The sequence below is a fragment of the Mytilus edulis genome, chromosome 6 (genome assembly GCF_963676685.1).
Source record: "Mytilus edulis chromosome 6, xbMytEdul2.2, whole genome shotgun sequence".
Taxonomy (NCBI): domain Eukaryota; kingdom Metazoa; phylum Mollusca; class Bivalvia; order Mytilida; family Mytilidae; genus Mytilus; species Mytilus edulis.
In genome coordinates, this window is record NC_092349.1 from 11,697,728 (window position 1) to 11,713,287 (window position 15,560).

At 33.1% G+C, this 15,560-nt stretch overlaps 1 protein-coding gene across 1 annotated transcript; it reads left to right on the forward strand.

Moving 5' to 3' along the window:
• The first annotated feature begins 2,212 nt into the window (after window positions 1–2,212).
• On the forward strand, window positions 2,213–10,156 carry LOC139526199 (fibrinogen C domain-containing protein 1-like). The gene is made up of 4 exons (XM_071321325.1): window positions 2,213–2,459; window positions 4,704–4,831; window positions 5,841–5,940; window positions 9,954–10,156. Exons 1-4 carry the CDS (start codon window positions 2,213–2,215, stop codon window positions 10,154–10,156), a joined length of 678 nt encoding a protein of 225 aa, XP_071177426.1.
• The last annotated feature ends 5,404 nt before the right edge of the window (window positions 10,157–15,560 follow it).

The following is a 15,560-nucleotide window of genomic DNA, read 5'->3' on the forward strand; positions in this document are numbered from 1 at the left end:
ATTCTCTTTTTTTTGTCTTTATTCTTTGTGATTTTACCACGGCCTCGTGCACTATTCCATATTCTTTAGTAACTACATCAAAGCCACCATTTATAGGTGTGAAATTGTTTAAACATGATCCATGGAGCCTTATTCCATTTCTTAGAAATTCTCCAGTTTTGCAAGATACCCTTAATAGTTGATGACTGAAATATTGGGATAGAAAAAAGTAAAATAACAAAAATACCGAAAATGCAAATTGCAAAATCAAAACCTAAAAAACATCAAACGAATGAATAACAACTGTCATATTCCTGACTTGGTACATGCATTTTATTATGTAAAAAATGTATAATGAAGAATGCAAATCGATATGACTGAACATTTCTTGGAACCAACAAAATTTATAATGATATCGTTTCGATCGGAAAAGTAAAATTTACAGCAGAAAAAAGTGAAAATCGTATATTTCACCAAACTTTCTGAATGTACATGTGGAAGCTGATACAGACAACTGTTCATCCACCAGAACTAGAAATTAAAGAGACAACAGACACGGCTTCCTCCGCCTCATTTTTAGACTTATACCTCGAATTTGACATACACAGTCATCTTAGTAAAAGAATCTATGACAAACGAGACGATTTTGATTTTGAAATTATCAATTTCCCCCACCTTAGTAGCAATATACCAACTTCACCTGCATATGGAATATACATTTCCCAACTTATTCGGTATTCAAGAGCTTGCAGCTCCTACTCAGACTTTGTAAAAAGTCACCGGTGTCTTAGCAGAAAGTTGATGAACCAGGGGTATGTCAAAGAACGTCTCGTCCTTTTTCCAAAAAAGTTCATCGGAAGGTACCCAGAACTTGTTGATAAATATTTTGTATCAACTTCACAAATAATACACGATGGTCTTGAAGTATAGATTTTGCGTACTGACGTTGTTTATCATCTTATTAACGCGTTATATTATTCTTTATTTGTCTTTATTAATATTACTTTTACTGTTAAGTCTGGTTTTTTTTAGATATCCTTTTGACGTAACTCTGTGCTTAGGTATCCCATCATACTTTGAACGACAAAATTATTTTATGCTTTGACTCTGTACCTATGTATCTTGTCATACTTTGAAAGACAAAATTATTTTATTTATCAATATTACTTTTACTGTTCACCCACTTTTTTGTGATATACATTTGACGTGACTCTGTACTTATGTATCCCGTCAAACATTGAACCACACTATTCTTTTATTCATCATTATTACTTTAACGGTCAAGTCAGTTTTTATTATATCTATTTTGCGTGACTGTATTTATGCATCACGTCATACTTTGAACGACACAATTATTTCATGTCTACCTGTGCGAATTTCAAACGCGCAATTTTACACCAGTACTCAAAACCCTCCTCCCTTGATGGGTGCATTTTATATAGACAAATAAAATTGTATAATATAATCGAAATGAGGATGTTAATTTGATGTATGCCTTTTTCTGCTTCTTCGTTACATTTGTTGTTTTTATAGTGATTAAGAGGATAACACAATGTTGACTGCTGTACCCCTATTTTTGACATTTGTACCTATTGTGTCTGTTTGTTTTGTTCACGCATCGGTGACAATATAATGGAATTTGATGCGACTGTCATACAAGTGAGAGGTTTAGCTAGCTATAAAACAAGGTTCAATCCACCATTTTCTACATTTGAAAATGCCTGTACCAAGTCAGGAATATGACAGTTCTTGTCCATCCGTTTTGATGCGTTTTGTTATTTGATTTTGCCATGTGATTATGGACTTTTCGAATTGATTTTCCTCTGAGTTCAGTATTTTTGTGATTTTACTTTTTTCATAGCTTTGATGTGAAGACTATTCCCATTCGTCAAATTTCAGCAGCAATGTAAACAAACAACTGGATTAATATATATTTTTAAATGTAAATTGATGGCTTTGTTATTATCATTTTTATTAATTTTAAAAGCTGTCGACAGCACATCGTTCTAAATGCTAATAAATGCTTTGATGATTGCTATTCAATAATGCAAGACCAACAAAATTTCCCACTACTTTTAAATTTATAAGGAATTAAAAGTATATTACTATATAAATGTAGATGCAAATTGTTGGGTCATTCATTCTGAACATTTTAAAAGTACCAACAATGCTGGTAAGCAAATTAGTCTTTATCGTTTTTATGCTCTTCCCATTATGTTGTGTGACGTCGGAAATGAAAAACAGAAAGTTCATAGTAGAAAACAACCAAGCATTTGTTTCGACAGACTCAGCAATACGCACTGGAAAAGTAGTTTCCCCTACTGCATGTGCAAGTTTGTGTACCAGTGAGGATGAATGTTGCACCGCAAGCTATAATAAATCAACACAAGAATGCCATCTCAATAGCTGTTGTTTTCTTGATACAAGACCGTCGGAGAATGAAATTATTATAAGGAAAGTAGCCAAACCAAATATGAATGGTAAATATTCTTATTGTACTAAAAAAGTAAAGTAACAAAACGACATGTTAAAGTAGAAGAATATACTTTCTTTCATTTTGTATTTTGTCTTTTGTGCATGCAAACTAGAAAGGAAAAGATAATATAATAGTGTTTTTTGTCGTTAAATAAAACAGTTTCTTGACTTGTCTTATTCACAATTTGCCTTAGAAACCAATAAAAAAAATCAAATAGGTTGTCAGTATTCAACTAAAGCGAAATTGGAACTTTTGTAAACATTAAGCTTAAGTCAAGTGAGTATTTTTCAGTTATGACAAACGAAAAAACGTTCTTAAAATCTCTAGGAATTAAAACAACATTGATTGAAATTTGTTTTATGGTATGAATCGCATACATTTATGACGTTTACATTTATCAATTATTACGTTACATTGAAATTGTTTGTACTATACTGATTTTATTAACTGGGGATTCCTCCTAACACAAAAATTACTCCAACAGAGCTACGATGAAAAACTACTTAAATAGACACTTTATCGGTTTTACGGTCACCATCATGAAGTAGTTGACAAGTACATGTACAATATGCCTGTGCATGGTACTTCCCTTAATCTATACACCTCTGCTTAGTCATTAACTAATTCTTGTATCACGTCTTTGAAACATGAGCAGTATTAGCGACGTCACAATATGTGAGGAGAAGTTATCAGCGACGTCACAAGATGCGACGAGAAGTAACAAAGCAAGCTTTTTTCAAGCGTCATTCTTTATTCTTTCATGAATATGACCTACCGAATTAGACTATTTACTGAATTGGTAATCACATAAGCAACACGACGGGTGCCACATGTGGAGCAGGATCTGCTTACCCTTCCGGAGCACCTGAGATCACCCCTAGTTTTTGGTGGGGTTCGTGTTGTTTATTCTTTAGTTTTCTATGTTGTGTCGTGTGTGCTATTGTTTTTCTGTTTGTCTTTTTCATTTTTAGCCATGGCGTTGTCAGTTTGTTTTGGATTTATGAGTTTGACTGTCCCTTTGGTATCTTTCGTCCCTCTTTTATAAGGGAGAGGGAAAACCAGTAATAGAACGATATACAAATTATTGAATTTCCTACGTATAGATATTGTAAAGAATCAGACGATAGACATACTTTAAAACTATCTAGCTCATTCGCTACATCCACTCACCAATAATGTTAAAATTGTGACTTGCGGTTGATATGTATTAACGATATCAAAGTGAAGAAACCCTAATAATTTATACGTCCTGACTCACTAGCGACATGTTTTAGCATGAATAGCCTGAGACGCTTACCCTGTCGATGCACCTATTTTCGCTCCCTTTGGGGTTTATGCTATTCCTCCAATTTTTGTTTGTATCTTCTTCGCTCCTTTTGGGGTTTATACTATTCCTCTAGTTTTTGTTTGTATCTTCTTCGCTCCTTTTGGGGGTTTATACTATTCCTCCAATTTTTGTTTGTATCTTCTTCGCTCCTTTTGAGGTTTATACTATTCCTCCATTTTTTGTTCGTATCTTCCTCGCTCCTTTTGGGGGTTTATACTATTCCTCTAGTTTTTGTTTGTATCTTCTTCGCTCCTTTTGGGGTTTATACTATTCTTCCAGTGTTTTTTTTGTATCTTCTGAAATGATTTATGAGATTTTACCATCGGTAAACTATTGTTGCCTTAAGTCATTATTGTTTTTTCATCGCTATCCCCTATCTGGTATATTACCCCGTTCAGTATTTGGAATTAAGCGTTGTTAGCTGATCATATAACAAAATGTTATTCATGTTTACCAAAACAATTTGTGTGCCGAAATAAATTTTATTTTATTTTTTAAGTCTTTAGTGTTGTGTTTCAGGATACTCCTGTATATTTTTTTTATAAATACATCATTCAACTGCTATGTTTCAGACTCAAAATTCATAATGTATATTTAAATGATGAATAAGAACCTATAAAACATTGATTGGGTATTTCTCTTTCTTTGTTTCCGTATTCACTTAACAATGAGATGAGTCTTAATTCCAATTTCGCTTTAGTAAAATTCTAACCTCGCTTTAATACCCTTTTTCTTGTAAAACTTGAATCTGCAGTGAAGACGAAAATGGAACACATCGAATATTTAAAAAAAAGAAGTTAATTTATTACTGTATCTCTAAAACATGTATGTAACTGTTTCATAGAAATATAGCTGTTGTTTTCTTTTAGAACGTTATCAGGTTTTTAAAAATTTTAAGACATGTAATGTCTTTGATTGTAGATATAAAAACTAAACCAATTGACTGTGGTGATCTTTGCCAAGGATCTAGGGATGGAATATATAGAATATTTCCTAAGAGAACTAACGAAGGAATAGACGTTTACTGCGAAATAGAAGATGGATGGACGGTAATTGTTAGTTAACCTCGTCGGGTCTGAGGCTAATTAAGTGCAATCGCTATGCGTGTTAGCAGTCAGTTCTCATATATAGATTGTCATTCCGCCATTTTGTAAGCAGGAGAAATAAGTTAGAAAATCTAACATACACTAAAGTTCACAAACTACCTTGAACAAAACAAAAGTGTAAATACAATATTCCAAGCTCTGACCCCCCCCCCCCCCCCCCCCACCCCCAGTATAGTAAAGTTGTGAATAAAATTACCAGAGATCATCAAAGATCTGTAATAAATCAAGTATAGAAAAGTTGTGAATAAAATTACCAGAGACCATCAAAGATCTGTAATAAATCAGAAATCTTCTAAATACAAGGAACATTAAGATATGACTAAATGCAAATAGTGATGAGGTTCCTAACTTGAGACAGGTACATAGTAAAACCAATCGACAGACATCGGCCGAATCCGCAACTAGCGTCAATTGCCGAGTAGTTACGATTGATGGTAAAACTATTATTATTAGTTTTATAAGTACTCAACCGTAACAGAAATTAAAGCTGCATCTATGAAGCCTTTTTATATTTAAAAAAAATACAATGAATCCTTTTCATATTTTAACAAAAATACAATTAATCTTTTTAATAGCAAAATTTAGTATCGTTCCCAAGGGTATCACCAGCCCAGTGGTTAGCACTTCGGTGTTGACATGAATATCAATTATATAGTCATTTTTTTAAATTTCCTGTTAACAAAACTTTGAATTTTTCGAAAAACTAAGGATTTAGACGTAATTGGCACCTTTTTTTTAATTTTGGATTTTCAATGCTTTTCAACTTTGTACTTGTTTGTCTTAATAACTATTTTGACCTGAGCGTCACTCATGAGTCTTATGTAGTCGAAACGCGTGTCTGAATCCTGGTACCTTTGAAAACTATATAAGAACATCCGATGGTCTTGCTATATTTAAACAAAGTCTTTTATTATTTTTAACTTAAAGGATATTGATATTATTTATATTACAGGTCATTCAACGAAGAGCAGATGACTCTGAAGACTTTACTACCAGAAACTGGTCGGAATATAAGCATGGGTTTGGAATTCTTTCTGCAAATTTTTGGCTGGGTAAGCATTATACGTTACTTCAAACTCCCGTATATAAGAACGAAAACATGGAATAGAAATTAGATTTGAGATTAAGCCAATGTTGCTTTTTCAGTTTTTTACTAGGTTAATGCATTACGGGTATCAATATTAAAGTTAACATGATATTCGTCACAAACTTTTATCGTTGTAAAATTAATAATAAATTAACTATAGGCCAAGTTCGGATGGATATCTAGAATAGATTGAATTGACATGGTCATATATAACACCTGTTATGATTGGATACAGCTTTTCCGCCATTAACACTTGAGGAACCCTGGGTTGCGGCAGGGTTCCTAGAGATCGACTCGATATCCCGGATGTTATGACGTTAATCCAATCAAATTTGAATGTAAACATATTCAGAGTAGGGGCCTTGAACTTCCGGTAATCTAGAGCCCTTACTCTTCAAAATTATTTACCGTTCATATGGAACTCTAGTCAGGACTCTAGTTCCATCCGAACTTGGCCATAGATTAAACTTTACGACATCAAATTGACGTCATTATACAACATCATTTGAAATGTACATTATCATTTTTTATGCTAATTACTATTAAAGAAAGTTATGTTATAAATCTGAATTACATATGGTATCTGAACAAGCAAAAAATATGGATTTGTTACTAAATCAAACACACATCTGAATTATTATAACGATGCAGTCTTGTTTACATTTTTTGATAAGATTAAGTTTACAGTTTTTGTACAATCAATAATCAATACGAGTATCATGCTAATGAATCATTATTTGCATAATATATTATTGATATTGTTTAGTTTGTTTATCATGTTATTTAGTTATGATTAATGACCTTGATAATATAAAAAAGAAGATGTGGTATGATTGACAATGAGACAAATATCCACAAAAGACGAAAATGACACAGACATTAACAACTATAGGTCACCGTACGGCCTTCAACAATGAGCAAAGCCCATACCGCATAGTCAGCTATAAAAGGCCCCGATAAGACAATGTAAAACAATTCAAACGAGAAAACTAACGGCCTTATTTATGTAAAAAATTGAACGAAAAACAAATATATAACACACAAACAAACGACAACCACTGAATTACAGGCTCCTGACTTGGGACAGGCACATACATAAATAATGTGGCGGGGTTAAACATGTTACCGGGATCCCAACCCCCCCTAACCTAGGACGGTGGTATAACAGTACAACATAAGAACGAACTATAAAAATCAGTTAAAAAAGGCTTGGCTCATCAGATGGACAAAAATACAAGTGGACGTGGCTAAGTTAATCTATCCTTGATAAGTTAATAAAATTATATGAATCTGTATCTGAGAGAGAAGGTCGTTCCTTACAGATGTCATGTACATGTGCTTTTTGGAAACATTGAGCCCACTCGATTAACATCAATATATTTAGATTATAAATATATAGTTATATATTTCCCCGAGATTTACATCCTCCCAGTAGCCAGTACTTTGATACGTGTTAAATGTAAATGATACATTTTAAATGTGTAAATTGCATACGTCGAAAATCAACTGAAAACGCCATGGCTCAAAAAAGGAAAAAGACAAACAACAGACAAACAGCAGTACACAAAACACAACATAGAAAACCAAACTGAGCTTCACGAACCCCACGAAAAACTGGGGGTGATCTCAGGTGCCCTAGAAGGGTAAGCAGATCCTGCGTCACGTGTGACAAGTTGACAAAATACGTATATGTGCTAAAACTAAGGTTGCAACTCGCTGATGTAATGTTGAATCTAGACGGTGTTATTGTACCTTTTTTTTCTGAAAATTTTTATTTGTTTGCTCTCGAGTCTTCGAGTCTTCGATCGATCGTGCCTGGTTTTTTCTAAAAACACTTTACTCGTGCACTGAAATATTCCACACTTTTTATTTTAATACGACCGGAAAAATTATGCGTTATATTCCTATGCTTTACGATGTTTCCTCGCGAGTGGGAAAGTCGGTCACTGAGAGGGACTGAATTATTTGGGTTACAACTAAATCGGTACCCGTCGGTGGTGGACTAGCAGACTTAGCGGGTGCCACCTATACGGTATAACAGATAAAATGGATTAATAATCTATGACAGTTAGTTATCAGGGCAAATAAGGTATGAATTTAAGAAGAAACATAATGCAGTGGTTCACTTTTGAAAACAAAAACAATAGTTATGGTTAAAACATTAGAAATGTATTATATATGTAGACCTAAAATATTTATTTTCTATAACCCGTCTAGGCAATGGCAATATTCACAAGATCGTTTCTGGAACGAACCATTTATTGAGAGTAGATATGAAAGTAAGTGTTGATGACAGTACGGCCTTCGCTCTTTACCAAATTTTTAACATTTCGGATGAAAGCAGTAATTACACATTGACAATTTCCAACTACAGTGGCAATGCGGGTAAGTTTATCATATTTATAGATCAAAATAATTTTTAGCACGGTATTCATATCATAAATAGCTGTTATATGTCCCCTTTTCCCATCATGCATCACCGCCGTTGGTGACGTTCACAATTGGACGTGGCATAATATTCAATGATTACATGACAGATATGTACATGATACATCGTTCGTTGTTATCAATTAACTTCCTTCGAAAGGTATGGTATCTGTATTATTTACAGTAGGAGTTCAATTCATACAAATGCTGATCTTTTATTGACTGACTAAAAACGAATCATTTGAATCTGACATATGCTATCGTATGAAAATAATTCATGCTGTATGAAAGCAACCAAAATTATAGAATTATTAGCTCCGCCTACCTACTTAATTATCAATATTTTTTGTATTGTTCGTGTTCTTCATGCATACCATTATTCATTTGAAGAAAAAAAATCATTGGTAATATCTTGAAATATGAATAATTGATAAAAAATTAAAAAAAAGCAAATAATCATCCTATAATAAACATATATAACCTCCTCGTGTGGTTTGAACATTCAAAAACAATAAGTACGTCCTTATTAAAAAAAAGAAAGTCAGGAATAATGTTTGTTTTACTGAATTATGGGCGTTTTATTTTCCTGGATACATATTTCAAAGGTGAAATATACAGTTTTTTTAGAATTGTCCGTTTTTAAATTTTTCAATTAAACAATATGAAAGGTTTCAATTCAATTCCCTCAGGTAAAGCTGACCTAAGGTGGTTTCGGCATTTTATAATTAAAGGTATTTTTTCGTAACATTGCTCTTAAACAGTGTCAATTCTAATACATCCGTGACTTTGAGCGTTCATGATGAAGGTTTAAAAGTGTTGTTTACATTTATCATAAAAATGTACCATAATGATTGAAATTATCTTAATGTTTAATAGCTATCTTCTTTACCATTGACATTCCCATATAATAGAAAAACGAAGGATATGTGGTATCCTTCTATGACACAAAAATAGCACATGCGCAGCAAAAAACACACAAAAAGAAAAGGAATAGCGCTTTCATTGTTTGCCAATTTCAGCTAAAGGACGCATTATAATCGGTTTAACTTCGAAAATCTGTAAATATAGGAATTAAATGCTGTGATTATTTCGTTTTGTTAACGAAATCACAGACGAAACAATCACATGTTAAACAAGACACGTCAGTGCTTCATGCAAAATATAATGGTCACATGCTTTTGTTTCGTAATTAATATAAAATTAGCACCAGCTTCATTTGTACAAGCAAAACAAAAAGGTTCTGAGTAATAATTAGTGGATTTATATATAGTTTGTCGTATTGTCTTTTTATTTTTTCCTATCGGTTCTGATTTTCTTATTGCCTCTTGTCATCTTATTTTGTTTATTTTACAAACAAACACAAACAAACATTTTAATACATCATAATGTACACTTTTTTTTTTAAAGAAATCATTGTTACGAATTAAATTTCAATATTGTTAGAATCTGTGTAACTTTATAATTTTGGATATGATTTCCATAGGCATATATTACTTCATTTCGTATATGGTACATCCACAAATTTAGATGTTGTGTTGCTTTGTATTCTAGGTGATGCCATGAGATATGATAACAACATGCAGTTTTCTACGTTCGATAGAAGGAGTAGTAATACTTGCAGGGGTGGATGGTGGTACGGTGTGAACAGATGTGACCGTGTCATTCTTAACGGTTTATACTCAAATTTATTCTGGGATAAAAAACTGTATATTTCACCGTTGAAATCTGTATCTATGAAAATAAAACGCCCATAATTCAGTAAAACAAACATTATTCCTGACTTTCTTTTATTGTCATGTTTTTAAAATGAGGACATAAGTATTGTTTTTGAATTTGTTTAAACCACATAAAAAGTTTAGATAAGTTTAGGAAACAGCAAGTTTAAAAGCAAGAAATTTACCCTTACTACTCCCTTATTTATATAACCTTAGTACTCCCTTGTTTATTGATACATGTATATAAAAAAAAAGATGCGGTATGATGGCCAATGAGACAACTCTCCACAAGAGACCAAATTACACAGAAATTAATAAACCGTTTTATGACTTCACGAGTACGAAATCCGAGGCATTCGAAATAGGTTATTGTAATATGAATGGTAATGTTTCCTTTGATATTCCAGTGAGTTTATTTTGCTATTTTTAGAAGTGTGCATCAACAGGACAGTTTTTTTTAATTATTTAGTTTTATCAAATCCTGCGGTTGACTGTTTGTCATAGGAAAAACAAATAATCAAAGGAGCTTAGACCAGTGCATTAACTTCAAACTCATAAGGTGTCAATGTTCTATCTGGCTCCACCTCCTTGGACAAACAGTAAAATCAATCACTATTACCATCAAATATTCCATCAAATTTAAATAAAATGCAAACACAACATATAATCAAGACATTAATTCAGGAGGGGGACGGGTTTTACTAATTTAACATATACCTTACCCTAACACTAGTCAAACATTTAACCCACCCAGGTCAATCGTTCCCTAAACTTGGCTTAACGGAAAGCACGAGGGAAGATACAAAAAGGAATACAATGGTCTATAAACGAATAGGCGACATTATCAACTACTTTAAATTGGCAAGAATGTCAAAACTAAGCTGCTGATAAAGAGGTCGCACGTACCTAAAATAATATTTAAATGAGACCATGACCTCGTTATTCTCTCCCTCTCATAGCGACATTGCCAAGTGTATTGAACGGATAAACTGGTCTTCTTCCGGCCATGTTTGCTGGATATCTGTTTTAATCGTGTCAAAATAAATATTTCAAAAAAATTAATGTCACAAGATATTCAGTCCTTTCATTTTCTTCACTTTTCAAATGTCCTTCTCTGTAAATTGAGCATGCTTGAATATATTTGTCCCTGCACCTTACGCAATTAATGACCCATCAAATAATCGATCTCTTTTCTGGTGTTGGGACAGTAATAATACCTTCACAGTTGGTTTTAAAATGTTTCTTCTTATCATAACGTTTAGTTTTACGGACGCCATCACGAGTTGGTTGACCGTTATGGAATAACCGTATCTCAAATGATATCGGATATGTTCCTTGCGTCGTAACTACAGTCCCCTTCCCTTTCCTGAATGTGACCTACCGAATTAGACTATTTACCGGATTTGTTATCACATAAGCAACACGACGGGTGCCGCATGTGGAGCAGGATCTGCTTACCCTTCCAGAGCACCTGAGATCACCCCTAGTTTTTTGGTGGGGTTCGTGTTGTTTATTCTTTAGTTTTCTATGTTGTGTCGTGTGTGCTGTTGTTTGTTTGTCTTTTTCATTTTTAGCCATGGCGTTGTCAGTTTGTTTTAGATTTATGAGTTGGCTGTCCCTTTGGTATCTTTCGTCCCTCTTTTACCTCTTCTTAAACTACACGTCTTTTCGATTTAGAAATCAGGCAATGTTGCATACATCAAACAAGATTTTGCACAAATCTGCTCTCAAGAATTTTCGGTGTAACACTATTCAATAACACATAAATATTTATACACTGTACTATTTAGGCAATATCTTTTTTGACAATTAGATAAGTCAATGAAATATTAAATCAAAAGCATATTCTTTTTTTGTAATTATATTTTTTTTTCCACGAAATATATATATGATGGTAATGATTTTCAAGAGAGAAATTAAGAATACTCTTTTATATTGGTAACAACATGCATTATACTTTTTGTTTGTTTTGTATTTGTTGATGAAAATAAATAAAAAGTTTTTCTAAAGTACATTTTGCATTTAACATGTTTAATAAAGCTTTTGTACTATACATTGTGTGAAAAATAATGTTTTCATAGATAGCATTTTGCATAAAATAAAGTTTTAATACAGTACTTTTTGTGTTAAATAAAGTTTTTGTACAGTACATTTTGTTTTAAATTAAATTTCCCTATATTATATTTTGCATTTAAAAGTTGCTGAAATGACACTTCCCATTAGTATTGTTATTTAAGACAGTTTTCATACAGTGCATTTCGTATCACAAAGCGTTTTCATACAGTACATTTGTGATAAATATAGTTTGTATATAGTTCATTTTGTTTTTAATATAGTTTTAATATAGTTTAATTAGTGTTTGATATAGTTTCCCTAAAGTACATTAGGCTTTCCTACTAGTTTTTAAACAGTACATTAAATAGTAAAAATTAAAAAAAAAAAAAAAAAAAATTAAAAAAAAAGGTTGCATACAGCACAGTTTGTGTAAAAATTTAGTTTTCAAATAGTACATTATGTATCAAATAACTTACTTACTTACTTACTGCCCGGTATGCCATCGGCATGTAGGGCAGCAACAAAGGTTCCCCATTTCTGTCTTTGTTTGGCCATCTTTTCTACTGTTCCCCATGTGTTATTCATGGTCTTCAGTTCTCCTTCTACAGTACGTCTCCATGTGTTCTTTGGTCTACCTCGCTTACGCCTTCCTTCTGGAGTCCAATGTAGAGCTGTTCTAGTGATGGAATTTCTATCTCTTCTGATGACATGTCCAATCCATTTTCAACGCCTTCTTATTAATATTGTACCCATGCTATCTTGATGACACTGTCTTAAAAGGTCTTCATTGGATATTTTGTTTGGCCAGAAAATACGCAGGATTCTTCTCAAGGTTTTGGTATGGAAAATTGAAAGTTTGTTTAGATCGACTTCTGTCATCCTCCAGCATTCTGATCCGTATAACAGAGTAGTTAGTACACAACTCTGGTACAGTTTTAGTTTTAGTTTTAGTCTTCTTACTGTACTGTGATGATTTCCATACATTGTTTAGTGATCTGGAAATATTTCTGGCTTTGTTTAATCTGTTCATGATATCATTTCCTGCACCTCCATCGTTTTTAATTGTACTTCCTAGGCATGTAAATGTTTCTGTGATGGGAAGATCTTTCCCATCTACTAGGATAGGAGCTTGGTTGTTGATGTTTAGGGTCATGACTTCTGTTTTCGTTTGCCTGATTTTAAGTCCAACTTGGCTGGCAAAAGAATTAAGGCGGTTTGTCTTCTCTTGTAAATGGTGGTGGGTATGAGATAAAAGAGCAAGATCATCAGCAAAATCGAGATCTTCTAATGTTGATGAAATGTTCCATCTTATTCCTCTTGGAGCATCTTCTATCTTCTGTTGTTTTTCTCATCACCCAGTCAATGACAACATTGGATGTTGCTATGCCCTACACTGCAAGTGAAATTGTTGTAATAACTTTTGATAAGTTCGATTATATCTTTTGGAATTCCATATGCTCTTAGCATTCGCCACAAGGTCTATCAAATTAAGTTTATTTCAATTAAAGTTTGTGTTGAATAAAGAATCCATGTAGTATTTTGTATTGAATTAAGTTCTCAGTCAGTTTATCCTTATTTATGTACTATTGTACACATTTGTACAGATTTACCGTTATCTTGATGATTATTTTAAGTTAAAAAAAATTCAATTCTATAAGTATACTGCCAGCATTAACCCAAAGGACTTTACTTTAAATAAATCAAATATTAACAGCAATAGCTGTACATTCCTAGATGAAGATATTCCAGTTTTACACGAGTAACTCTACCCAAAAAAGGACGATTTTTCTTTCCATATTGTTAAATTTGCCTTTTAGACGGTAATTTGTCTTTGGCATCGTCTTACTCGTTCCCTATGCCCTTGTTTATAGTGACGTTTTGGATTTATATGAGCACAATCTATGTATTACTAGTAAATTATTCAGTGATTTCGGTACCACAAATTACTTAAAACCTTACATTAAATCTTCCATAGATACAAAGATTTGTTTTTTTTTACTGTACCTGTAAAAACCTTATTTTAAACGGAATAGCACATCTTAATTTTTACGGGGATGTTAATTAACGAGTCCGAATTTTAAATACGAACAAGATATTATCAATCCCTTAAATAAACTTATCCTAAAAGGTTACCAATTCAACACTGTAATTGGATCTTAAAATATTGTGTTAAATGGTATAAATACAATGCACATTCACGGTAATACGATATGTCGAAACCTACATCTTGCATAGTACAAAGGGCATGTTTTTCTCTGACTGTTACACTATTGATTAAATTTATGATGTGTACTGATTAATATTTTAGATTCATGATTTATGTATTAGTTGTTATTGGCTTTGAGCTAGTTGTCAGTAACTGCGACTATTCTCAGATCTGTACTCTGTGTCTTTATTGTTGTGAGGGATGTATAAATACTATGCCATGTCCGGTCTGTGCTTTTTGTAGATGTTTTTCTGCTTCGTATCGATCTGATGAGTTGAGCCCTTTTCACCCTCTTTATAGCTTGTTCTTATGTTGTACTGTTACACCACTGTCCCAGGTTAGTAGTGGGTTGGCGCCTTTAAAAATGTCATATTCAATATGTGGTTATCCCAAGTGATCAGGAGCCTGCAGTATATGAGTGGTTGTCGTTTTTTTCTGTTCTCATATCTGTTTTTCGTTTATTTTTGCATAGTTCGTTCTTGTGTTTTGCTGTTACACCACTGTCCCAGGTTAGGGAGATGGTAGTCGCCTTCAAACATATCTAACCCGCCACATTCTTTCTGTGTCTGTCTCAAGTCAGGAGCCTGTAGTTCAGTGGTTGCCGTTATTTCATGTTTGTCATATTGTTTTACGCAAATTGTTTTGTGATGATTTAGGCTGTTAGTTTTCTCATTTGAATGGTTCCATATTTTTGATGTCGGTTTCTTATATGGCGTACTATACGGTATGGAGTTTTCTCATTGTTGAAGCCGCACGATTGCATATATATGCTTACATCCTCTGCATTTGAACTTTGTCGATAGGTGTCTCATAAACAATCCTACCACATCTATTTTTATATTTACATTTTACAATATTCAGACCATATATACTTGATTAATCTTATAGTATTTAAGAAACCAACACGAACACTTTAAATGGTCCAACAGACCAAATATATTTGACCTTTCACTTATATTACTTGCTAAACTGACCTTACCTAGGGATATTCGACGTTATCAATGAACTATGAAATTAGTATTGCGTTCATTATCACTGAACTAGTATATATTTGTTTAGGGACGCCTCCGGGTGCGGGAATTTTTCGCTAAATTGAAGACCTGTTGGTGACCTTCTGCTGTTTTTTTTTCTGTGGTCGGGTTGCTGTCTCTTTAGCACTTTCCCCATTTCCATTCTCAATTT

What these genes read in the sequence shown, in the direction of transcription:
- LOC139526199 (XM_071321325.1), top strand. Translation starts at nt 2,213, where the DNA reads ATGAAAAACAGAAAGTTCATAGTAGAAAACAACCAAGCATTTGTTTCG. An exon ending in AGCCAAACCAAATATGAATG is followed by an intron (nt 2,460 to 4,703) that starts GTAAATATTCTT and finishes CTTTGATTGTAG; the next exon opens with ATATAAAAACTAAACCAATT. An exon ending in AAATAGAAGATGGATGGACG is followed by an intron (nt 4,832 to 5,840) that starts GTAATTGTTAGT and finishes TTTATATTACAG; the next exon opens with GTCATTCAACGAAGAGCAGA.